Source organism: Nuphar pumila, chromosome 9 (assembly GCF_984573655.1).
Source record: "Nuphar pumila chromosome 9, dmNupPumi1.hap1.1, whole genome shotgun sequence".
Lineage (NCBI taxonomy): Eukaryota > Viridiplantae > Streptophyta > Magnoliopsida > Nymphaeales > Nymphaeaceae > Nuphar > Nuphar pumila.
In genome coordinates this window covers 1524963-1552653 of record NC_143257.1, presented here as the reverse complement: position 1 = coordinate 1552653, position 27691 = coordinate 1524963, and the positions used below count along the sequence as shown (strand labels likewise).

At 37.4% G+C, this 27691-nt stretch overlaps 1 protein-coding gene and 1 pseudogene across 2 annotated transcripts in view; one reads left to right on the top strand and one right to left on the bottom strand.

Moving 5' to 3' along the window:
• The first annotated feature begins 1349 nt into the window (after nucleotides 1-1349).
• LOC149828162 (pentatricopeptide repeat-containing protein At4g33990 pseudogene) lies at nucleotides 1350-2783 on the top strand (annotated as a pseudogene).
• Nucleotides 2784-3747: 964 nt separating this feature from the next.
• ENOC (cytosolic enolase) overlaps nucleotides 3748-27691 on the bottom strand; it is a 38207-nt gene continuing 14263 nt past the window's right edge. The window contains exons 4-13 of one of the 2 annotated variants that reach the window (XR_016434247.1): nucleotides 7896-7967; nucleotides 7682-7798; nucleotides 6843-6923; nucleotides 6099-6175; nucleotides 5712-5815; nucleotides 5349-5447; nucleotides 5180-5265; nucleotides 4961-5102; nucleotides 4251-4448; nucleotides 3748-4156 (exon numbers count right to left, since the gene is read on the bottom strand). Coding sequence is in view for 1 of the 2 variants with exons in the window: in XM_090017422.1 (XP_089873548.1) it covers nucleotides 4088-4156; nucleotides 4251-4448; nucleotides 5016-5102; nucleotides 5180-5265; nucleotides 5349-5447; nucleotides 5712-5815; nucleotides 6099-6175; nucleotides 6843-6923; nucleotides 7682-7798; nucleotides 7896-7967 (990 nt within the window). In the remaining variant the exon portion in view is untranslated. The remainder of the gene's footprint in view (nucleotides 4157-4250; nucleotides 4449-4960; nucleotides 5103-5179; nucleotides 5266-5348; nucleotides 5448-5711; nucleotides 5816-6098; nucleotides 6176-6842; nucleotides 6924-7681; nucleotides 7799-7895; nucleotides 7968-27691) is intronic. The other variant, XM_090017422.1, reaches the window with a different exon arrangement.

Sequence of the window (27691 nt, the reverse complement as noted above, 5' to 3'; positions counted from 1 at the left end):
CAAGTCTTTCCTTTCCATGCATGACCCATCTTGCCTGTCTTCAGATAGAACGCCTTCTGATTCCATTAGACGCCTCAAAAGGCATCTCTTGTGCCGCCGTTAGACTAAAAGAAGGCAGAATTTCTCCTCCCTAGAAATGAAAATCTATGGCATTCTGAGACTGTTGAAAAATTTCCCAACAAGGAGTTACTCTCAGACACCATGGCCGACCAACTCTCTCTCGGAACACTTCCACCCTTTGTCCATTCGAGGCCGGATCAAAGAATCCATTCACATTCTTTGTCAGCTCATCGCCAACTAAGGCACTCAGCTAACCTCCGAAACCTTCCTTTGATACGTGCGTGCCTCATGGGTTCTGTAGAACCGGACGTGGTTCTGAAGAATAATATTATGATGTATTCGAAATGCAGTGATTTCGAAGGTGCTCGACGAGTGTTCGATGGAATGCAGCAGAGGAACGTGGTAAACCTGCGGAGGCATATGAATTCTATGTGTGGATGCTCTAGGAAGAAACAAGAGCTGACAATTTTCTTTATCCTTGCGTTTTGAAGGCATGTGCAGCCGTGAGAGGTTTAGCTTAAGGTCAGGCTGTGCATCTAAATGTTATCAAAAGTGGGTTTGAGTGGGACATTGTGGTGCTGAATTCATTAATAGACATGTATGCTAAATGTTCAAGTGTGGATTCAAGACAGATTTTTTGTGGAATACCCGTCAAAGATGATTTTACTTGGAGCTCGATGCTTAGTGGATACGTCCAATGCCGCTGTTTCAACAGTGCTTTTGATCTTTTCAGAGAGATGTTAAACAGATAATTTAGGCCTTGCTCAGCTACTTTAGCTGGGATTTTGCCTGTTTTCTCAGATCTAGGCTCTCTGAAACAAGGGAAGCAAATTCACGGATTAATAATCACAAGTGGATTCAAATCTGATAGATTTGTAGGAAGTTCCCTCATTGATATGTATGCAAAATGTCTGAGCTTAGGCAATGCTCGACTTGTTTTTGATCGAATGCCAGAGAGCGATAATGTCTGCTGGAATACCAAGATTCAAGGATATTCTCAGAAAGAGTATGTGTCAGATGAGATGGAAATATTACAGCAGGTAAAGGAAGATGAACTTAGTCAGCGCACCTGCAATTACAGTATTTCACATGTTCGGTCTATTCAAGATTCCCAAAACCTCATTTTTAGGCTAAAAAATGCTGGCATAAGGTCAAGGACCATCCTAAAATCCCTTTTGTTTCAAATGGGTGAATATATAGAAAACAATCGGTCTGTGAAGGAAATCCATGGCTTCTTGCTAAGGAATGAATATGTGACTGATAGCTCAGTGGCATCCAATCTTATAGAAATGTATTCAAAGTTTGGTGATATTGAGTTTGCTAGAGGAATTTTTGATAGCATCATTAGAAAAGATTTAGATTCTTGGAATTCAATGATTGTATGCTATGCTGACAATGGATTTATCCGTGAGGCCATGCAGTTTTTTGGTAAAATGCATGAATTTGGAATGGAACCTAACATTGTTACTTGGAATGCCGTTATCAGGGCTGGTGATCCCTATACTGCTTTGGTAATGTTGAGTGAAATGAAATGCTTAGCTTAACTTGTTTGAAGTATGGTAGGCAGATACACTGCGGAAATGTTGCTTATTCACTTAAACTATTTGAATCAACTTGTAAGGATTCAGCATCATGGAACACAATAATTTCATGCCTTGTGAAAAACGGATTTCTTAATGAAGCAATAAGCACCTTTCATGTCATGCAAGAAACAAGCATAAAAGCAGACATAGTTACATGGACTGCACTCATCTCTGGCTACGTACAAAATGGATATTGTGATGAAGGCCTGAAAAATTTTCATCCCTTTCTTCTGAATGGGTTGAAACTTGAAACCTAATCCCATTACAGTTACTAGCATCCTTCCAGCATGTGCTCATCTGGCAGTCCTATCTCATGGAAAAGCAGTTCATAATTATATAACAAGGACTGGAATTGGCTATTCTGATGCTTTTGTAGCCAATGCCCTTATGGATATGTACGTCAAGTGCGGTTGCGTGCTGTATTCAGAAACAGTGTTTAAACGAATGGAACATAGAGATGTGGTTTCATGGAATATAATGATTCAGGGATCAATAGTTCATGGAAAGGGTGAAACAGCGTTAACTCTCTTTGACCAAATGCTGGAAGAAGGTATCAACCCTGATGGTGTAACTTTTGTAGGTATTCTTTCAGCTTGTAGTCATGGAGGACTTGTGGATCGAGGATGGAAATTATTCAAAACCATGCTTCCTAAGTATGGAGTTGTACCCAGTGGAAAGCACTATGCTTGTATCGTTGACCTCGGTCGTGCCGGCCAGTTTGATACCATGCATGATTTCATTATTCAGATGCCACTACAACCCACTGCTAACCTTTGGGGATCACTGCTTGCTTCTAACAAGATTCATGGCAACGTTGAAATGGCAAGATATGCATCTGAACATCTTCAAGAATTGCAGCCTGAGAATCCAGGGAATTATTTCCTATTGTCGAATACATATGCTTCTGCTGGAAGATGGATCGATGTAGATCATGTGAGGGAACTGGCATTAGGAAGATGCCTGGATGCAGTTGAATTGAGATCAAGAATCAAGTTTATGCCTTCTCTGCTGAATGTTTATCAAGCCACCCAGAGATTGAAAGAATATGCTAATGTCTGCAAGAGTTATTGGCTTGCATGTCTGAAGAAGGGTATAAACTTGACATCAGATCTTTTACAATTGATGAGGAATAGGATCTGATTAGATGACAAGGGAGATTATAATATAGTCAGTCAACTGATATACTGATGCTTTTCAGTACCTGTACAGGAGTCATGTTAGACAAATAAATGGACCTGCTGTTCACATATTGCTGCTATGATCTCTTTTAGAAGGGACTGGTATTTCAAGAGTTATTCTGTTTTTCATTTTTCTTTGAATTTTGAAAAGCAGTTGTTGGTGTGGCCTTTTTTGGAGGAAGAGGGATATGGTTAACCATTTGGCTGCTGCTTTTTGTGTTTTGGAAATTTTGGGTCATACTCGGATTATTTAACAGTTCTTTCTATTGCCTCTCATCATCTTTTGGTGGCGCATTCAGTAACATTTCTTTGCAGGTGAAGTTTCTTAATTTTCCTTCTTAATAAATTCCTTTGGTTGCTTGATCTGTATGTAATTTCAAATCTGATAAGAGTATTAAAGTTGGAATTTACCTGTATGGCAGGTACTTATCCTGACCATTGGGATAATCTGGGATATCGCATTGTGCTCCAAAAGGTAATATCCCAAAAGTTATCCCGAATTTCTGGATGAGTGAGTACTGCCAAACACCACCATGATGATCCAACTCGCAAAACACAAGGGCTACTCTGCTGTCGACATCACCATAAGCCTTTCGTCTGAGCTGCCGGTGGTGGAGTACAAGATTGCAGACATGGGCTACATTCGGTTTTATCTGGCTCCCAAGATTGAAGATGAAGTTCAGGCATAGAGAAAAATGCACCACTTCCAACTTTCTTTCCTCCATATTACTTACCATGCGCTCTCTCTCTCTCATCTTATATAGTGTAACACTGATTTGTTGCAATAAAGTGGTTCCCTTCAAACTTTGGATACTCCAGATCCCGTGTGAGAAAGATAAAACATAAATCGACCCATGCAAAACTATAAAATTCTCAGCAACCCTTAATAACAAGATGCTTAGCCTTGTGAGGGATATGAACACAAATTTCTCTGGAGACGATCTAATAAAAAGTCTTGGCTCATTTAACATTACAAGAGGTATGTGCAGGTAGCTCATGGAGGAGCCCCAGGTTTAATAGAATGGGTATTCGTTACAAACTTACAAAACAACAACAACAACAACAACTACGCCTTCATCCCAAAACAATTGGGGTCGGCGATATTAACCAAAAAAGAAAATCATTCTGGGTCTTCCACAAACTTACAAAACCATTTTGAAAATAAAACACCTAATTTCTGCATTTTCTCTCGGTTCCTGTTTGGAGAATGAGTGAAATTTCCTCAAATGTTTTAACCACCAGGCACTGCAATAACTGTTGTATTCATCATGGCGATCTCCAGTTCTCACCCGCATAGATTGCATTGTCGCCCAGCTCTTCTTCAATCCGCAGCAACTGTTAGGAATTTTCAAACAATCGACTCAGATGAATTTCTCAAATGCCTTTATATACAAAAATGTTTACATGGACAACAAAAAAAAAATGAAACCTGATTGTATTTTGTGAGCCTCTCACTCCGGCATGGTGCACCAGCCTTGATTTGCCCTGCAGCCAGGCCAACCGCAAGATCGGCTATGAAGGAATCTTCGGTCTCTCCACACCTATCGGACACCACTACTCCCCATGCTGTATCCTTGGCCAACTTCACATTTTCTATGGCTTCAGTGACCGTCCCAACCTGATTTACCTACACAGTCATCTTTCGATCTTATTATTTTGAATTGGCAAAACCAATTTTTCAGCAGTATTACCATCATGCTGATATTAACCCACAGTAAAGACTTCTACACTAATGAGATGCATGCATCAATTGACACACTGGTGACAGCATTTTTTTGAGAAGTGAAAAACCAAATTGCATCTTTTGCAGCTTCTCTATTTAAAGGTCATGGTGATGAGTTAAAAATCATGAGATTTCAGTACTTGTGTTAACCAATTCATGGTTTTCTATCTAGGTTATTTTTATTTACATGTGCATTCCTAAATAGTTTAGAAACCTTGTTGATGTACATTTTTAAACCTCCTATGAATTCAGACATCGCATTCAGAATTGACATATTTGTAGAAGAAAAAATCCAAACATGCTCTCAAAAGGCAACTTATAAAAAAGAACAATTTTTACTGAGAACTAACATACATGTCAGCAAAAAGGAAACCTATCTAAAAGGTAATGAGAGTCGAGTTTCAATTGTCACTCACAAAATCGAATACAGAATGCATCTGAGTTCCCTTGATTGAAATAAGCATGGAGTACCTTGAGAAGAATAGAATTGCAGGTGGAATCCTGTATTGCCTTCTCCATCCGACTTGTGTTTGACATTAACAAATCACCTCCTACAACCTGTAGTTATTACCAGTATTTTACTAATACTGCTTATGGTACTTTGCATAGAATGTAAAAATAAAGGCACAACAGACCTGACAAGCACCTATAGCAGAAAACAACTTGGTATTTTCCCAGTCGTCCTTGTCAAATGGATCCGTGATGGAGACAATAGGATATTCTAGCAGATGAAAGCAAATAATAGCGTTTAAGTGAAAGCAGAAGAACAAGATACGAGGAGATCAATGTAGGTTGTGTCTTTACCTTCGCAGAGTCGTCTGTACAACTCAATCATTTCGTCTCCCATCTTGAAATTCTCTCCAGACTTATTTGGAACTTTGAAGTCCAAATCATATTTCTTTCCTGAACCATGAAAGGAAAATTTAGGAACAGCTCATCAGTAATTATCCTTCATCTTTTGAATATTGAAAACCACATAGCATGCATATCTAGAAAATCGTCTTTTGCCTATAGGAAAAAGGATAACAGGTGGTAGTATCAATCAATATGTACAGAACTCTGACATAACATCACATAAACTTTAATTGTAAAACCCTAAAAGGTAGCCATGGGTCATGCTATGTTTTTTTTTCAGTTTTCAAACTTATTCTGGGAAGTTTGCATCACCTATGCAGAACTCAGTGGCAGCTGCATCAATGGCCACCTTTATTCTACCACTGTAACCTGCCCTGTCGATAGCTTCCTTAACAAGGTCCAAGGCTTCTGCAAAACTGCAAGGGCAACAGAAGACAGCATCTTTTCAAGCAGAAACAATGATTTCTTTCTTGGAAATGGGTCTTACTCCATTTTCATGTGTGGCAAACTATTATTTTATATGCTCACACAATGGCACAAAATATCCCAATGATAAGCTAAGACCAGCTTGATTGTTGCTAACTTATGAACAAGTTGCAATTTAGTCATGAGTGCTTGAGTGCCACAAAGAAAGAAAAGCACAATTGCTGGTACTCTCTCATAGGAAAGATAGACATGACAGTATAATAGAAGGCCTGCCTGGAGATATTTGGAGCAAATCCTCCTCCATCACCAACATTGCATCCATTTAGCCCATGCTTCTCTGAAATAACAGCCTGAAAATTTGCAAGAATACAGTGATACAAATTATTTTTTATATAAAACATGAAAACAAACTGATCAGCATATGACATTGGATTTCACATGAATTTTATTGTAAAAACATATCTGATTTGGCATAGCATCCCATTCATGTGAATATGCTCCCTGTGTGTATCATTTATTTATACACACTACTAACTAAAATCAATTGTTAGGGTAACAGAAAATCATGCTCACAGAGTTTTTGTTCTCATTCCAGTAGATAGGGAAAAAAGAAATCACAACTCTAATGATCTTCTTTTTGCACTATGAATTTATCAAATGATACAGGTTGTTGAGAAAGAGATGGCCTTCCCAGGTCAAATAAAACATTTAATCCATGGTACCAGGAGAAAGATTTCCCATTCCTTAGCCAGAAAGATATAGCCACGAAAGAGCCCTTGCAATAGACTTCACATATGGGCCGGGCATGTTCCACAATGATCCAGAACCTAGTTCTGGTGATTCCTTGTCCTTTTTGAACTAAATGGTATAAGAATAAAACATCACTACCTTATTTACCCAGATTTCGTACATATACCCTTTATGATGGAGATGACATCCAAGTTTCTTTTTCCATGAGAAAAGGAAAACTAACAGACAAATTGAAGAAGCGAAGTGTTTATGGTAAAAAAAAAATACCTTTAGATGATGATATGTCTCAGCACCCATCTGTGTTGCTTCCTCAAACGAACTTGCACTAACTGGGAGAATCATGATTTCCTGACATATTTACAGGCGTCAGCTTGCTTCATGTGTGATGACATTCTGTGAACTTCAATTTCAAACTAAAAAACTGAATCCTTGCAGCATTCAAAACAACCAACAAGTACTCACTATAATCATGTAGCAAGAAATAGTATTGATTGTGCAAAATTAAATCTACAACTGGATTTAAACCAAGAAAATATAAAAGGTGTATGATAGTTAAACCATGCATCTATGATGCTATGATGTCAAGCATTGGGACATGATCTACTGATAGTTATAAACTTATAATCATAAACCAGTAAAATAAAATTCACGATTGAACATTTAGTACTGTTCATAGAGAAAATGAACCTACTGCAGTCAACTTTTATGAGAATGATGCATGCAGCAATAAGAATACTTAACACACATTGAAAGTCCTACCCACTGTAAGCATATAAAAAACAAATATACGTCAAAAGCTGTCCACTGCAAGCATATAAAAAATGGATCTATGTTGAAGCACATAAATAAAAAGCTTTTGATTTGTCAATCAATCATCAGATCAGGCATCCAAATGCATACGTGATATCAAATTGAAAGAGAAGGAAAAAAGGTTGTTTACATAACATGGAGTTGCTACAAAGTAGACATACAAAACTCAAACATGAATTGAAAAGACTGGTTATTATGTGTTCCAAAGTATTGAATTATCTACATAAAACAACTGATCTACAACAGAAATTAAACCAACCATTATAAGATCAGAAACCTGGATCTATATACCGTACTTGAGCAGCCAGATTATTGCCAGCATGTTTTCCACCACTGATAACAGTAAAAGCTGGAACAGGAAGAACCAGCCTGGTTACACCAGAAAGATCAGCAATGTACTTGTAAAGAGGGACCTAAAATGACAATCAGAAACAAATTCAGCTCTTAAAGTCCCTTCAAAACTGTAAGATTGCCAAATAGTATTAAAATAACCACATGTAGAATGTATACCTCTTTTTCTGCAGCACCAGCTCTGCAAGCGGCAATTGAGACAGCCAATATAGCATTTGCTCCAAGTTCCCCCTAAACAAATTGGAATTTGGACGACCATTGAGATTAAGCATTATCAATAAGTTTCTTCATATAGATTATGTGTGTGTGTACACACACACACACACACACACCAAGAGGTCACCTTTTTCTATAAAGTGCTTGCAAAAATTTCAAAAATGACACTAGATCATATCCACTCTTTAGTTAAAATAAAACACATTTGATAATTCCAAACAGAATGAATCAAATTATCAGATGTTTGCAGCAGCTAGGAATCACCCACCAGGCAAGACAAACAGAATGTTCTCCAAAATTAGCTCCGAGATTATTTATTCTTAGCATTTGGAAGAAAAGAATGATAATGATCCATCAGAAATGGTGGAAATCAGCCTACTAAAGCATGAAATGAAAAGAATGAGAAAACTACCATTGTCAAAATAAAAAGATGAAACTGTTCAAGTGAGGTATTAATGCATGCTAACAGCCTAAACTATCACTAACAGTTGTCACATACAACAACTACGCCTTCATCCCAAAACAATTGGGGTCAGCGATATGAACAAAAAAAAAATCATTTTGGGTCTTCCACATGAATCCTTCTCCTCCAATCATTTTTATCCAATGCCATGTCCTCAGTGAGGTTCAAAGCATTCATATCCTTTCCTATCATCTCCATCCAAGTCTTCTTAGGCCTACCCCGACCTCTTTTAACTAATATATTAGTTGTCACATACATGCAACGAAATAAAGCGGAAGGCAAACCATAATGTGCACAAGGACATGAACAAGTCCTACAATACAACAACAACTACGCCTTCATCCCAAAACAATTGGGGTCAGCGATATGAACCAAAAAAGAAATTCATTTTGGGTCTTCCACATGAATCCTTTTCTTCCAATCATTTCTATCCAATGTCATGTCCTCCATGAGGTTCAAAGCATTCATATCCTTTCCTATCATCTCCATCCAAGTCTTCCTAGGCCTACCCCGACCTCTTTTAACTAATATATTTTCCCATTTCTCCAACCTTCTAACTGAAGCATCATTAGACCTTCGCCGAATATGTCCAAACCACCGTAAACGATTCTCTCGCATCTTATTTTCAATGAGTGCAACACCTACCTTCTTACGTATCTCCTCGTTCCGAATCTTATCTTTTATTGTATTTCCACACATTCATCTAAGCATCCGCATCTCAGCTACACTCATTTTTTGAATATGATGTCTCTTGGCAGCCCAACATTTTGTACCATATAGTAAAGCGGGTCTAATAGTCGTCCTATAAAACTTTCCCTTCAACCGCAATGGCATTCTACGATCGCACAGCACTCCAGTTGCACTTTTCCATTTCATCCACCCAACCTTTATCCTATGATTTACAAGTCCTACAATGAACAATACAAATGCCAAAGGAAATACATAAGCACACAAGTGCATACAATGGCTACAAAGAGCCTAAAACAAGTCCACAAAGGGACTAAACACAAGCCAATCAATAGCAAAAACATGAAGATCACAAGAGGCACTAATGTGCATACATAAAAGAACATGAAAACATAAAAAATAATAATCCTTTGTTGAGATAGAATGCTTAGGAAAAGCATTAACGAAAATAGGGACAAGAGGTCCCTTTTTATATACATTTCAAAAGGGGCCAAGGGAGCCCAATATAGCTGTTGGGAGCTCTTGACGGCTATAAATATAGCCATTGGGAGCAACGACTATAAGGAATTTTACTAAAAACTAAATGACAAAAATAAGAATAAATAAAAAAGGCAAATCTGCCTCTAATGGGCAGTACCTATTACATACTTACAGAATTACAAAAATAACCCTAAAAGGGTATTGCCCAAGGTTGTAAGTATCGTAGCGTAACCCGTATCGGTCGGGCCCAAAATAAGATACGTATCATAAAAAATCACAAATTTTGAAAAAAAAATAAAAAAAAATTCTAAAAAAAATCAGAAAAAATTCTAAAAAAATCATAGCACACGAAACAATAACGAAATGCACAAAATGTAACCATAGAATTAGTTCACTCATTACTCGAGTGCTCCACTGCCATGCCAGATCATTTGATGTCATCTTCCAAAAAAAAAAACTCAATAAAAAGCAAAGAATATTTATCTTAACCCACTTCCTTGAGTGGAAAAATGATGGAAACGCACTCTTGATGAAATCGCAAAATCCCTCTCCCTTGTGCATGGATCTACCCCAAATCGCTCTCACGGCTCCTAGGGTACGTGGATAACTCTCTAAGGGCCTCTACACAAATGAGAGAATCGAGCCCGCAAGAGGTCTTTAAAACCAAAAAGAAAAAATTACGATTCGAGCCTTTTTTAAAGTGCAGCGAAAGTGTATCGTACGAGTGTGTATCGTATCGTTTTTCTAAATAGTAATGATATGTATCGTAACTCCGCCTGTGTATAATTGTTTAGTTATACACTGCCGGTTCCAAGCCCGGATAAAGGAGGGTTGCGGTAGGCCAGTGACAGCCAGCATAAAAACTTAGTCACCCTATGAATATGAACCAATATGAGAATTTCGTTGGGGCGTTCCCTACTGAGCGACGTGTTGTACTCTATAGGCTCGGAGGCAATGATAAATGGGCAAGGGTTGCTAAGTCGTCACCCGAAAGCAACGCGACACACCGGCGCCCGGGTGTGGTGTCAAATAGGCAAGGGTTCCCTCACTTTGTTGGATGGGTGGGGGTAAAGAAGTTAGTCCAAGACCATAAAATTAGGTTAGCCACTTCGAACATAGGGTCTTTAACTGATAAGTTGGTAGAGTTAGTAGATGTTATGTGTATGAGAAAGATTGATATTTTATGTCTACAAGAAACCAAATCGGTAGGTGAGAAGGCAAAAGTGATAGAACATTGGGGATATAAGATTTGGTATACAAGAATAAATAGAAATAGGAATAGAGTAGGGATTGTTATGAGTGGTGAGTTTATAGATAATGTAGTTGAGGTCCGTAGGAAGGGTGATAGGATTTTACTTATTAAATTAGTATTAAGTACAAATATTATTAATATTATTAGTGTTTATGCACCTCAAGTAGGTTTAGATGATTCCATTAAGCGTCAATTTTGGGAAGATTTAGATAGAGTAGTACAAGGGATATCTTATGGAAAAAAGCTTTTCATCGGCGGTGACCTTAATGAACATGTAGGCATTAGTAGGAATGGATTTGAAAGTATCCATGGAGGCTATGGTATAGGAGAAAGAAACGAAAGAAAAGAAAGGATTTTAGATTTTGGTTTGTTCTATGATATGATCTTAGCAAACACTTGGTTTAGGAAAAGGGAGTCTCACCTAGTAACTTTTAAAAGTGTGGTTAATATGAGTCAGATAGATTTTTCCTACTTAGAAAGAGAGATAGGGGTTGTTGCATCGATTGTAAGGTTATACGGGGAGAAAGTGTAGCTACACAACATAGAGTCTTAATTTTAAATCTTAGAATTACACAATGCCGCGAAAAGGATAGACATAGGATAGATCCTAAAATTAAATGGTGGGCACAGAAAGGAGCTAAACAAGGAATGTTTGTAGAGCAGGTAGTTAAGGAAGCTAATTGGTGTCTCGAGGAAGATTCATAATCAATGTAGAATAAGATAGCGGGTGGCATGAGAAAGGTGGCTAAGGAGGTATTGGGTGAGTCTAAAGGTGGTGCACCGCTAGGTAAGGATACATCATGATGGAACGAGGATGTCAAATTAGCTATTAAGGTTAAAAGAGAGTGTTATAGAAATCTAAGAGTCGTGATAATGAGAATTTGGAGAAGTATATGATAGCAAAGAAGGAAGCTAAAAAAGTAGTTCGAAACACGAGGGATAAGGTATATAAGGAGGTTTATGACAAGTTGGATACCAAAGAGGGCGAGAAGGATATTTATAGGCTTGCAAAGATGAGAGATAGGAAATCGAGAGATCTGGGTATGGTTAGATGTATCAAAGATGAAACACAAAGGGTTTTAGTCAAAGATGAGGAGATTAAGGAGAGATGGAAAGATTATTTTGATAAGCTATTTAATGAAAATCATGCTCAGGATCTTGGAGACTTGTCCATTCTTTTTCATGAGATGAATCGTGATTTCATGCACAAGATTCGAAAGAAACAAATTGCAGAGGCTTTGAAGAAAATGAAATCAAGAAGGGCAGTTGGCCCAAATGGTATACCTATCAAGGCTTGAAAATGCTTGGGAGAGAAAGGTTTAAAATGGTTGACAAATCTTTTTAATAAGATTTGGCGGACAAATAAGATGCCTAATGAGTGGAGGAAGAGTACTTTGGTGCCTCTATATAAGAATAAGGGTGATATACAAAATTGCACAAACTATCATGGTATAAAACTCATGAGTCATACTATGAAACTTTGGGAGAGGGTGATTGAGTCTAGGTTAAGGAAGGTTGTCATGATATCGGAGAATCAATTTGGTTTTATGCCTGAAAGATCAACTATAGAAGCTATACATCTTCTTAGACAACTTATTGAGAGAAATAGAGAGAGGAACAAAGATTTGCATATAGTTTTTATTGATTTGGAGAAGGCATACGATAGAGTACCTAGGAACGTTCTCTATTGGACAATGATGAAGAAAGATGTTTCTCTCAAGTACATTAGTATAATTAAGGATATGTAAGAAGGAGTAGTAACCAATGTTCGCACTTGTGGAGGGTGTTAGTTTGGATCATGGATCCGACCCGCACCACATTCCAAGGATCCACCTCAGGATGCGTGGGCAGTGGCATGTTTGTAATTTAACTTTATTTCTTGTGTAATGTTATACCCTATACAACACTTATAAATAACAAAAGAAAAGGGAAAACCCTATTGCCGCCGACACCTCTCTTCTCTCTCTTCTCTCTTTACCTCATCTTTAACTCTTGCAGGTTGATATTTCTGACATGGTATCAGAGCACAGGCGCGGAAATCAATCATCTAGAAGGCCTCTAAGGACCAGCACGTGCTGCTAAAGGACGTAGGTTTTATTTCTGTCTCTCTTCCTTAATCAGATTTACTTCTTTCTTCTTTTTCTTAATCCTCTTTCACGTCATTCCAGTTTCTCTTTCGATTCTTTTCATTTTCAGTATTTTTCTGGTACGCACGTCTTAACATCCTGTTTTCAGTCTGTCGAATCTTTGTTTTTCTCCCCAAAACATTTCTGTTCAATATTCTTCTGGTTCGCACGTCACTATTCTTCTGTGTAACGTGTGTGTTGATATCATTTTCTGTGTAACATGTATGCTGATATCATTTTTTGTGTAACGTGTGTGCTGATATTATTTTCAGCACACAACATTGCTGTTTTCCCCTCAATGCACTGTTAGTACAGTCGACATTTAATATTTTTCTGGTTCACACACCACTATTCTTCTGTGTAACGTGTGTGCTGATATTATTTTCAGCACACAGCATTGCAGTTTTTCCCTCAATACACTGTTGGTACAATTGGCATCTCATTCTTCATATAATCCATGGATTCCAAGTTGAACCCTAGTTTTCTTACTCACCTCATGATCCACAAGTTATCCCATGATAACTACTTACTTTGGAAACGTCACATTGTGCCCTTTATTCGCAGTCATGGTCTTTATGGGCATCTAGATGGGCGATCACCCGCCCCACCTACACATATCATGTGAGAAATAACAGGTGAAGATGGGAAGGTGAGTCAACTTTGAATCACCAATCCTGCTTATGACATATGGGTACAATGGGATCAGACATTAGTTGCTTACATAACTTCCACACTTTCTGATCGTGTTTTACAAACTATTTTTGATGATCAATCTGCTGCCGAGTTGTGGAATGGACTAGCTCATTCCTTTTCTCAGGTTTCCGAATCTCGGGCTTTACAACTCAAGTGGCAATTCCAATCCATGCGAAAAGGAAACAAATCCATTACAGGGTTCATGGGGGATGTCAGAGTGATTACAGATCAGTTAGTTGCAATTGGAAGTCTTGTATCAAATAAGGATATAGTACAACAGGTATTAGGTAGCCTTGGACCTGAATATCGCATGTTTTGCATGGCACTCCAGGTTGTTTCAGTTCTTCCATGTTTTGATGATCTTCAATCTAAACTTTTGCAATATGAGGTCAGTTTAAATCAGGAACACGCATCAGATGATGCTCATCCTGTGATGATGGCACATACGCCTATTCAAACAGGAGTCTTATTTACTCCTCCTCATCCCAATGGAACACCTATGAACAAAGGAGGATTACTACCTACACCAGGTGGAGGAGGTATTGGTTCAGGCAGTGTACCACGAGGGGGACGTGTTCCTACTTGTTTTCTATGCAACAAGCGGGGACATGTTAAAGCAAATTGCTGGTACAATCCTCAGAACCAGAACAAAACAGGGAGGCCAGATAGTAGGCCAGGGCAGAAGGCAACTCATCAGTTTGCACGCACTTCTCAAGGACAGGTTCTTCCACAGGACGTACAAAATATCCTTATGACTACTTTCAATCAGATGAACTTGCGCCAAAATGATGAATGTATATGGTATATTGATTCAGGGGCAGCAGCACATGTTACTTCTGATGCAGGTAAATTTTCTCACTTGACTCCTTACACTGGAAATGGCACTATAGTCATAGGAGATGGATCTCACCACCCCATCTCTCACACTTGAAATATCTCCCTTTCTTTGCCTGAATCTCAATTACCCTTGTCAAATGTCTTACTCACACCTGCTATTCAAAAGAATATTCTATCTGTGTCAAAATTAGTTGATGAAACAAATTCTTCCGTTGAATTTACTCCTTCTGTTTATCTTAAGGATCTTCACACCAAGAAGACGCTCGCTAAAGGTGACCGGCGCGGGAACATGTACGTCTTTGAAGAATCTCATGTGCCTTTGAAGACGTCGTCTTCCGTAGCCGTGGCTTCTTCAGCTTCTTCCTTCCCAACATTTTTTAGTCGATCTACAGATCATAGTTCTTCATCTAGAGTCTTGAAACTTAATAAGCCAGACTTATGGCTGTAATGAAATGGTGGTCTTCAACAAATGCACAAATAACTCACAAACAAGTGTCTATTGGAGACACTACAAGCATGACCCTTGAAAGGGTATAAAAAGAACACTTGAAAAATAAATAATACTTTATTCATGAACAAAATGCTTAAGAAGCATGGTTATTTACATTGAAGGGGTTCACCCCTATATATACAAAAAAGTGGGAGAGAGGAGAGCTCATTTTGAGCTCTCCAAAAGAGACGTTGGATTCCAACGTATCTTAATATAGTTGTTGGACTACAGTCCAACAACATTTATTATTATAGTTGTTGGACTATAGTCCAAAAACATTTATTATAGATGTTGGACTACAGTCCAACAGCTATTTGCACAGTCAAGTTCCAACAGGAACTTGACTGGATCAAATATCTAGTTTCTATTGAACTAGATGCTAAAAAAGAAAATAAAGAAAAATAGAAAAAGAAAATAATAAAAGAAAATATAATAATATTAAATAATATATATATATTACAGTTTACATTTTAACACTCCCCCTCAAACTTACGGTACAATGAGCGAAAGTTTGTCTAAGAGGAAGTGAAATCTGGGAGCAGCGAGAGGCTTGGTGAAGAAGTCTGCTAATTGATATTCTGATGTAACATATGGCAGATCAATGGTTTCATGTAAGTATTCCTCTCTGACATAGTGACAGTCCATCTCAATGTGTTTAGTGCGCTCATGGAATATCCGGTTGCTTGCAATGTAGATCGCACTTTTGTTGTCACAGCACATCTTTGAAGCTTGTGTTGCTTTAGCTCCCATATCCGCTAGCAATCGTCTGAGCCAAACAACCTCCATAGTGGTGGTTGCCATGGCTCTGTATTCAGCTTCGGTGGAGGAAAGAGAGACTTTCTGCTGCTTCTTGCACCTCCACGAAATTAAGGTTTCACCTAGGAACACACAAAAACCAGTAGGTGAGTGTCTATTATTGGGATCACCTCTCCAGTCAGCATCAGTATATGCAATTAAGTTTAATGAAGATGAAGCAGACAAGAAGAGTCCTCGTGAAAAAGAGGATTTTAAGTATCTAATAATACGCAAAATCGCTCTCATGTGCACGGAGGTGGGAGCATGCTGAAACTGACTGACTGTATGAACCGCATGAGTTATATCTGGCATAGTAATGGAAAGATAGGAAAGAGCTCCAACAAGCTGTCTATAAGGAGTAGGATCATCAAGAAGTTCTCCATCATCAATTTTCATTTTAACATTGACAACTTCTGGAGTGTCTACTTTCTTATCATCTGTAATTCCAGACCTGGAAACGATATCAAGAGCAAATTTAGATTGAGATATCAAATACCCCCGAGGGGAATAAGCAACTTCAATGCCTAAAAAATATCTTAATAAACCTAAATCAGTCATTTCAAAGTGAGTTTTAAAAAGATATTTGATATTTGCAACTCCCTGTTTGTCGCCTCCGGTGATGATCATATCGTCCACATAGAGAAGAAGAAGAAGAATGATGTCTGCATCAGATTTCTTAACAAACAAAGCAGTGTCAGTTAAACAAGGTTGAAAACCAATATCAAGCATAACATGACTAAATCGGTCATACCAGGCTTTTGGAGTCTGTTTAAGACCATAAAGAGCTTTTTCTAGACGAAGAGCTTTACCCTTAGGGATACTAATACCAGGTGGGGCTTCCATGTATACTTCTTCAACGAGATTCTCATTCAGGGAAGCATTTTTGACATCTAATTGAAAGATAGGCCATGTTCTAATGGAGGCCAAGGCTATTAAAGTTGTAACAGTGGTCATACGGGCCACAGGAGCAAATGTTTCTTCATAATCGATGCCATACTCTTGAGCATATCCTTTTGCTACTAAACGGGCCATATATCTTTCCAGGGTCCCATCACTTTTGGTTTTGACTTTGTATACCCACCTACAACCTATAGGTTTCTTACCCAGAGGAATATCTTGTATCGTCCAAGTATTGGCCTTTTCTAGTGCATCCAATTCTATTTTCATGGCTTCTATCCATTCTATATGATTTTTTGCTTGAGAATAGGATGATGGTTCAACATATGATTGTATTAATGTAATGGCGGCCCTATACGTGGGTGAAAAAGATTCATAAGACAAATTTTTCTGGAGGTTTAGAGATTCTAGACGTTCTTCTAGGTGAGACTTCAGAGTATTTTTGTAATGCACATGGAAGATTTTGCTCTCTACGTCTTGAATATTGTAGACTAACATCCCTATGGATTTGCTCTTCATTATCATCATTTTCAACAACAATAGGACTTTGATCATTGTCAAGGTCACATCCAACATCACATTCATTGGATTTTGAAGTTGGATCAATTAAAAACGAGTATTCAGTGACATCCTTGGATTTTTCAAATTCAAAGAAGCTTTCTTTTTCCAAAAAAGATACATTTCTTGACACATATAATTTGTCATTTTGAAAATTGAAACACCTGTAGCCTTTTTTATTATCAGCATATCCTAAAAAGGCACATGGGATTGCACGAGGAGAGAGTTTGTCATTTCTGTTGGTGAAAACAAAACATTTGCATCCAAAGACTCTTAATCTAGAATAATCTAGAGTTAAATTAACAAGCTTTTCTATTGGAGTTGTATTCTTTAATGAGGAAGATGGCATCCTATTAATGAGGTAGGTGGCAGTTAGGACCGCTTCAGCCCAAAAACTTTTTGGAACTTGATTTGCAATTAACAATGTCCTAATAGTTTCCATAATGTGCCGATGTTTGCGTTCGGCTAGAACATTCTGTTGTGGAGTGTGTGGACATGATCTTTGATGTGTAATACCATGTAAATTGAGATAGTCTTTGAATTCGTTGGACATAAATTCTCCCCCTGAATAAGTGCGAAAAACAGAAATATCATTTTGAAACTTATTTTTAACCATTTTATGAAATATTTGGAAGTTAGCAAAGACATCAGATTTATGTTTAAGAAAATAAATCCAAGTATGTCTAGAAAAGTCATCAACAAAAATGACATAATATGTATAACCACCTTTGGAAATAACTGGTGCGGGGCCCCAAACATCCGATTGTATTAACTCAAGTGGTCGTGAGGAAACAAAAGTTCTACTAAGAAATGGTAACCTTTTCATTTTGCCAAGAATGCAGTCTTTACAAGAAAAATTTTCAGAATTACAAATTTTTTCCAAACTTGGAAAATATTGAATTTTAGACATATGAGGATGGCCAAGCCTTTTGTGCCATAAATCCAATTCTAATTTCTGAATATTATAACAAAATGCATTTTTGGGTAATTCCAAAAAGTCCATGTAATAAAGTCCGCCTTCTCTATGGCCTTCCCCAATCAGCTTCCCTGACTGGCGATCCTGTACCCAACAACCATGAGAAGAGAAGGAGATATTACATCCATAATCAGATATTTGCGAGACAGATAAGAGATTCAAATTAAGTTTAGGGATATATCTAACTTCTAGGATAAAAAATCTTTTGGATTTTTGACGATTTTCAAAACATCTTATTCCTTTTACTTCGAGAGATGTGTCATCGGCTGTAAAAACCTTTGACACACTTGAGTTATTTTTAAGACATTCGGATAGACTATTAACATTTGGGGTCATATGAAAAGAAGCACCAGAATCTAAAAGTCAAGGAAAGTTACCTGGACCGGAGAAAGATGCAACTGCCGCTCCAGTTGAGGCTTCGGTTGAGGAGGATACCCCTTTGAGAAGAGGTTGAAGGATTTTCATCAGTTGAGCCATAGACACAGGTGCATCTTGATCTTTTGACTCAGATGCAACTCTTTTTTCTTCTCTTCTTTTTAACTTTAGACATTGAGGCCTATAGTGCCCCGGTTCATGACAATGATGACAAATAACTTTTCTTTTATCAAAGTCGTCGTTTTGCCTTCCAAAATGAGGCGGCTTGTAAGTACGAGTATGATTCCCCGGTCTAGATACAGCTAAAATGGAGTCATCATCAACTTTTGGAGTACTTTTTCTAAGTCTATTTTCCTCCATAGTGAGCTCTTCTATAGTATCAACAATAGAAGGAATTTTTTCACGATGTAAAAGGGCTGATTTGGTGGATTCAAACTCCGGCCTTAGACCATTCACAAATTGATAGAAATGTTCCATATCGAGTTGCTTTTGGCGAAGCTCGATGTCTTCGGCACAATGCCATTTGGGCTCAAGAAGAGCCAACTCTTCCCAAAGTTCGGACAACTCATTATAATATTCTCGAATAGTTTTATCTTTTTGAGTCATTGTCCGAATTTTATCTTGTAAATTGCATACATGTGCAATATCTTTAAGAGAATACATGTTTTTGAGGTATTCCCAAGCCTTATCGGCATGCTCAAACTTAGCTAGACTAGAGCATTTTTTAATGTTTATGCTATTGATGAGCCATGACATAATTTTTGCATGCCCTATCCTCCATTCTTTCCATTTCTTTTCATAAGTGGCTAACGCCTTACTCTTCTCTTCTTCCGTTAGAGGAACCTCTTTATCACCCTCTTTCTTGGTAAGAGATAGTTTAGGTTCCAAATCAGAACCATCCACTATACCCCATAAACCTTTTCCCCAAATGTGGTGCTTCATAATCGAAGCCCACATTACATAGTTAGTATCATTTAGCTTCATAGGAATGATGGTGATCTTATCATTGTCATCCATCTTTTACAAGGGTAAGAGAGGAATAAATAGGAGGAGAGAGAGAGAAAAATAAAAAGAAAAGAAAAAGAATAGACAAAGGAATAAGAGAGGATACAAAACCAAAAATTTTTGTAGCACAAGTTCGCCTTTCTTCAAACAAATCTTCTTGAGCCAAGAACAAGGTGATGAAACACCTTTTGTAAATGTGGCACGGAAATCGAGGCGGAAGCACTTCAAGATCTAAGGATTTCGTAGCTCTGATACCATGTAATGAAATGGTGGTCTTCAACAAATGCACAAATAACTCACAAACAAGTGTCTATTGGAGACACTACAAGCATGACCCTTGAAAGGGTATAAAAAGAAGAACACTTGAAAAATAAATAATACTTTATTCATGAACAAAATGCTTAAGAAGCATGGTTATTTACATTGAAGGGGTTCACCCCTATATATACAAAAAAGTGGGAGAGAGGAGAGCTCATTTTGAGCTCTCCAAAAGAGACGTTGGATTCCAACGTCTCTTAATATAGCTGTTGGACTCGGCATTTATTATTATAGCTGTTGAACTATAGTCCAACAGCATTTATTATAGCTGTTGGACTACAGTCCAACAGCTATTTGCACAGTCAAGTTCCAACAGGAACTTGACTGGATCAAATATCTAGTTTCTATTGAACTAGATGCTAAAAAAGAAAATAAAGAAAAATAGAAAAAGAAAATAATAAAAGAAAATATAATAATATTAAATAATATATATATATATATATTACAGTTTACATTTTAACAATGGCATCTTCGTTTGGGTCATTGTAGTCAAGTTTTTCTTGACAAGTTGTCTGCTAAAGGTTTAATACCTGCAGTCAGTTTAGAGTCAAAATGTCCAAGTTGTCACTTATGCAAAAGTCATGTACTTCCTTTTCATAGTATCAATAAAAGAGCAACAAAGCCTTTTGAGATTATATGCTCAGATGTTTGGGATCCTGCGCCCACTGCCTCTCTTTCTGGATCTCGATACTATGTACTCTTTCTTGACTCTTACACTCGTTTTAGTTGGATTTACTTCATGAAAAACAAACATGAAGTTTTCAAGTTGTTCAAACAGTTTCATGCACTAGTCCAAAACCAATTCAATACCAATGTTGTATATTTCCAGTGTGATGGGGGGGGAGAATACATATCCCATGATTTTAGTAAATATTTGAAGGAGCATGGCATTACACGTAACATTTCTTGCCCTCATACCCCTCAACAAAATGGAGTAGCTGAGAGAAAACACAGGCATATTGTTGAGAATACCTTGAGCATGATGCACACTGTGGCTATTCCTTTCTCTCTTTGGACAGAGGCTTTCCATACAGTTGTTTTCGTTATTAACAGGTTGCCCATGACCATCCTTGAAGATAATTCTCCATATTTTGTTCTTTATAATTGTCATCCATCATATGAAGAGCTACATCCTTTTGGTTGTGTATGTTATGTTCATATTGATCATTCATTGAGAAATAAGTTTCAAGACAGAGCTGTACAGTGCAAGTTTCTTGGGTATGCAGATGACTATAAGGGATACAGGTGTTATGATCCTCATACAGGCAAAATTTGGGTATCTAGAAATGTTTTTAATGATGGAAACTTTGACACTCTAGGTTCATCCTCCACAGATACACAGGATAGTTATGATCCTTGGCTCAGTGGCTCACTTTTATATGACTCGTTGCCTTATGAGGATCCATCTTTATCGACAGACAATGAACCCTATACTTTTGATGTGGAACCGCATATGGAAGACATTCCTCCTACAACAACATCCTCACGTTTTTCTGGTCTTGTTTATTCTCGTAGAGTTCATCCAGTTAATGATGAGACTCCTCTACGACGTTCCACTCGGATTAGACATCCTATAGATCGCTGGGTAAGTTATAACAATTTCTCTTTAGATTTTCAAACATTTCTAACTAGAGTGTCCAAAGAAACAGAACCCTCCTCCTTTCATGAGGCTGTACATTCCCGTGCCTGGGTAGAAGCGATGAATGAGGAAATGGAAGCATTGCATGAATGCAACACATGAGAAATTGTACCAAGGCCAGATAACAAGAATGTTGTAGGATCCAAATGGGTGTACAAGATCAAGCACAAACCGGATGGCAGTGTTGAGCGCTATAAGGCTCGTCTGGTTGCACGAGGCTTCACACAGAAGTATGGGCAGGACTACGACTGAACGTTCAGTCCAGTAGTAAAATTGGGCACCGTTAGGATTATCATTGCATTGACGTTACAACATGGATGGTCACTCAGCCAACTTGATGTTAAAAATGCTTTTCTACATGGTGAACTAAAGGAAGAAGTTTACATGGAGCAGCCACCTGGTTATAACATGCATGATTCATCAAATTGGGTATGTAAACTTCGACGCTCTCTTTATGGCCTGAAACAAGCTTCTCGATCTTGGTTTGAAAGTTTTTCCACGGAGATCCAACATCATGGGTTCACTAAAAGTGTTCTAGACCATTCATTGTTCATATTCAAAAGTGATTCAGCTATTGTTTGGGTGCTTATATATGTTGATGACATCATTATTACCGGGAGTGATGATGATCACATATCTTGGGTTAAGTCTATGCTGATGGCTAAATTCAAGATGAAAGACTTGGGTCCCTTGCGATATTTTTTGGGTGTAGAAGTTGATAGTCAACATGAGACTATTACATTGAGCCAACATAAGTACACCATTGATATTTTACTTGCTACAGGGATGGAGAATTGTAAACCAATTAGCACACCTTGCCTTCTAAATCATAAGCTAAGTGCTAAAGAAGGCATTACTTATCATGATCCTACTTTATATCGTCGAGTTGTAGGGATGTTACAATACTTAACATTCACTAGGCCTGACATAGCATACTCTGTCAATCAGGCTTCACAGTTTATGCATGCTCCTACAGATGTACATATGGAAGGAGTAAAAAGGATCCTTCGGTATTTAAAGGGTACGATTGGAGATGGCTTGATGTATACCAAGGACACAACTTATACGTCAGGGCATCGACTATTCACCTACACAAACGCGGATTGGGCTGGTGATCCTGACGAGCACATATCAGTTTCGGGGTATTGCATTCTTATCGGCAATAATATTGTAACATGGAGTAGCAAAAAGCAAAAGGCAGTGGCACGATCTAGTACTGAAGCAGAGTATCGTGCACTGGCAGTAGGAACAGCCAATGTTACATGGGTGAGACACCTACAGCAAGAATTACAAGAACCGATCTCGTCCTCTATGCTTCTTTGCGATAATCAGAGTGCTATTAATATTGCCTTCAATCCCATCCTTCATTGTCGCACGAAGCATATCGAGATCGATCAACACTTTGTTAGACAAAAGGTGGAAGAAAAAGAAATTGAACCTGCATATGTTCGGTCAGATATGCAAGTTGCTGACATTTTTACCAAGGGATTATCCACTCGTCAGTTTTGGGCACTCAAAGACAAGTTGAGCATGATCAAAGACCATACTCAACTTGAGGGAGGCTGTTAGTTTGGATCATGGATCCGACCCGTACCACATTCCAAGGATCCACTTCGGGATGCGTAGGCGGTGGCATGTTTGTAATTTAACTTTATTTCTTGTGTAATGTTATATCCTGTACAACACTTATAAATAACAAAAGAAAAGGGAAAACACTATTGCCGCTGACTCCTCTCTTCTCTCTTTACCTCATCTTTAACTCTTGCAGGTTGATATTTCTGACAGAGGGGTGACAACCAATTTTCCTATAACGGTTGGGTTACATCAAGGATCTGCTTTAAGCCCTTTCCAATTTGCTATAGTGAAGGATGAGCTTACGAGATCAATTCAAGAAAATGTGCCGTGGTGTATGTTGTTTGCTGATGATATTGTTTTGATTGATGAGTCTAGAGTTGGGGTTAATGCTAAGTTAGAATTATGGATACAGACATTGGAAGCAAGAGGTTTTAAGTTGAGTAAGAGTAAGACAGAATATATGGAATGTCGGTTTAGTAAGCAACGAAGTAGTGATAGGAGTGTAGTGAAGCTTGGTGAGCAAGAAATACCGGTGGATGATTGTTTCAAATATTTGGGATCTATCATTCAAAAGTATGGAGAAATTGATGGAGATCTAAAGCATAGAATAAAGGTTGGGTGGATGAAATGGAAAAGTGCAACTGGAGTGTTGTGCGATCGTAGAATGCCATTGCGGTTGAAGGGAAAGTTTTATAGGACGACTATTAGGCCCGTTTTACTATATGGTACGAAATGTTGGGCTGCCAAGAGACATCATATTCAAAAAATGAGTGTAGCTGAGATGCATATGCTTTGATGGATGTGTGGAAATACAATAAAAGATAAGATTCGGAACGAGGAGATATGTAAGAAGGTAGGCGTTGCACCCATTGAAAATAAGATGAGAGAGAAACGTTTACGATGGTTTGGACATATTCAGTGAAGGCCTAATGATGCTCCAGTTAGAAGGATGGAGAAATGGGAAAATATATTAGTTAAAAAAGGTCGGGGTAGGCCTAGGAAGACTTGGATGGAGATGATAGTAAAGGATATGAATGCTTTGAACCTCACCAAGGACATGGCATTGGATAGAAATGATTGGAGGAGAAGGATTCATGTGGAAGACCCAGAATGATTTTCTTTGTTGGTTCATATCGGTGACCCCAATTGTTTTGGGATGAAGGCATAGTTGTTGTTGTTGTTTAATGGTATGTATCGTACGGTACGCTACGATACGGACAACATTGATATTGCCTATTACAAAAGGTAGAAAAACAAACATAAACATAAACATATATATACAACATATTTTAACACTCCCCTTCAAACTTACGGTGAGTAAGCGAAAGTTTGCAAATACAAGAAGAACAACAGAGAGGATTCTAATCTTCGAATGTCTTCATTGGTAATCTCCATCTTTATGACATATCAGAAACAATTCTTTCTCAACCTTTATCTTTAAGAACCTTCGGAGAGAACAAAACAAAGGTTCCAACTACACAAAGAAAAATATCCTATCTAAATAGTTTTAAGGTAAAAAAGTTTTAACACAACAAAAGTTAAAGAATAGTTATATAATCTTAAAACAAATATATTTTGAACAAAATCAGCCCTAATTAAAGTATATATATAGCCATTAAGACAGAAAATAAACTAAACAATTTTAAAAGTGAGCATCAAGAAAAATAACTTTTAATTTTTTTTAGAAAAAATAGCAACAATTCAAGCAAAGTACAATAGTCATTAAGATATACACAATTAATATATTCAACCACAAGAGGTACACATCCCTCATCTCATAAACAATTGTAAAACCGTAAACCACATCATCAGCTTCAACAAGTGCACATAACTCATGATAAAACAAAATCTCTTATCCAAAGAAAAGTTATTCAAATAAGAGGAGAGAGCAGAGAAAACAAGAGAGGTAAAAATATTGTAATGAAAACAAATTGATGTCAATAAGCAAGAAGATTTGAAAACAATATTCAAATCAAGATAATAATTTTTGGAATAATACGAGATTTAATCCAAAAAGGCCAATATGATAAAGATCGATACGAGTATCCAATAAACAACAAGGGCCAAATAAGCAACCGAGTGATTCAATTCACTCATAGAACTAGAGGTTAAACAACCATTAGTCATAGCCAAAACAAGCACCAATACAACACTCATAAACCAGCAAACCATACTGACAAAAAATAGAGGTGCACACATAACTCACCTCGAAAAGGCCAAACAAATTAACGAATGTATCAAATAGAAAAGTGATGGACTAAGCTAAAAAAAGGCAAAAAGAAAAACCATGAAAAACATATTTTAAGGATAAAGAAAACAATAACGGATTTGACAAAAAATTCAAATCAAGTGAAATAACAAGAGTTTGAATCCTCAAAATAAGTTTAGTAAAAACATGCAATAAATGCAATCATATGACAAGATAAAATGTCTACTAATGAGTCTTCAACCATGAACAAGAATATCCACCAATAGATACAAAAATGGAGAAGCACAAAAGTAAACCACAAAGGGCATACACAAAGAAGGCTCTCCTAATTCACAAATTAATATTTTATTACTACCAAGTATGCAAAAAGCATAATACTTAAATCCCATGTGAGGTAATACAATGTAAAAACATGTAAGATAATGTTCACTAAAGAGCCATGAGTCCAAGAAATAACACAATCACAAGGCACCAATGCCATTAAGGTCTCCAAAGAGAGCTCTCACAAAAAACATTTTCAATAAATATTTTTACTAATGATTATATACACTAAGCATATAGGACACAAATCATTCAAGTGCAATAAGTGCACTCACAGTAAACACCTCCCAAGAGGCAAAAACACAAGCCACAAATGGGCACAATCACAAGGGCCACTAAAGGGCTAAGAGAACAAAACATGCATAAAGAAAAACATTATAATATCCAAGGAATAATATGATCCTATTGATCTAATGCATGTCAATATACAATACAAGAGCATGTATTACAAATCTAACCAAGGTAAGAATATGAACATGCTCTCAAGGATTAGCCCCAACAAAAGATCACAACCCTCGAAGCAAAAAGGCATGAATTTGAAGTCATATATAAAGACATGTTTTTGTTAAATTATGTAATCAAACTTGTAATTTCATATATATAAGGTAATACATATACATATATTATATATATATATGTATTTACCTATTATATATATAAAATATATATATTCCCATCTTTAGTCTTAGGGGTAGTTTAGGCATTTTACACATATTCTATTTTATGAATATGTTTTTGTATTTTCTTTTTCTTTTTATTTTTATTATTCTTTATTTCTTTTTCTTGTAATTAATGCATTGTACCTACCTTGGGAGGGGCCCAACACACTAGTCGTTGGATCCCTCCAACGGTCACATTTGTGACCGTTGGAGGGGCTCCAATGACTATGTGGAGCCCCTTCCAAGGTCTCCTAATGCCCTATAAATATGGGCACTCCCTCTTGTATTTCTCTCAAGGGTGTTGGGGATTATTGCCCAACCTTTCTATTGTTTATGAAACTTATGAGTGCATTTGCACATTTGTGATTTCGTGTTTTGTGTTTTTGTGCACAAGTGTTCCAAGTGTTCTTGGTGTGTGTATGTTCACACATTTATATCGTTCCATCGACTATAGTATCTTGTTAAAGATACTTTTACAGTTTTGACATTCATAACCACAATCTTCGAATAAAGCATCTACGATTAAAACTAGATCTCAAAGAAGAACACAACAACAACGCCTTCATCCCAAAACAATTGGGATCGACGATATGAACCAAAAAAGAAAATCATTCTGGATCTTCCACATGAATCCTTCTCCTCCAATCATTTTTATCCAATGTCATGTCCTCGGTGAGGTTCAAAGCATTCATATCCTTTCCTATTATCTCCATTCAAGTCTTCTTAGGCCTACCCCGACCTCTTTTAACTAATATATTTTCTCATTTCTCCATCCTTCTAACTGGAGCATCATTAGGCCTTCGCCGAATATGTCCAAACCACCGTAAACGATTCTCTCTCATCTTATTTTCAATGGATGCAACGCCTACCTTCTTACGTATCTCCTCGTTTCAAATCTTATCTTTTATTGTATTTCCACACATCCATCTAAGCATATGCATCTCAGCTACACTCATTTTTTTAATATGATGTCTCTTGGCAGCCCAACATTCCGTACCATATAGTAAAGCGGGCCTAATTGTCGTCCTATAAAACTTTCCCTTCAACCGCAATGGCATTCTACGATCGCACAATACTCCAGTTGCACTTTTCCATTTCATCCACCCAACCTTTATCCTATTATTTACATCTCCATCAATTTCTCCATACTTTTGAATGATAGATTCCAAATATTTGAAACAATCATCCACCGGTATTTCTTGCTCACCAAGCTTCACTACACTCCCATCACTACTTCGTTGCTTACTAAACCGACATTCCATATATTTTGTCTTACTCTTACTCAACTTAAAACCTCTTGCTTCCAATGTCTGTCTCCATAATTTTAATTTAGCATTAACCCCAGCTCTAGACTCATCAATCAAAATAATATCATCAGCAAACA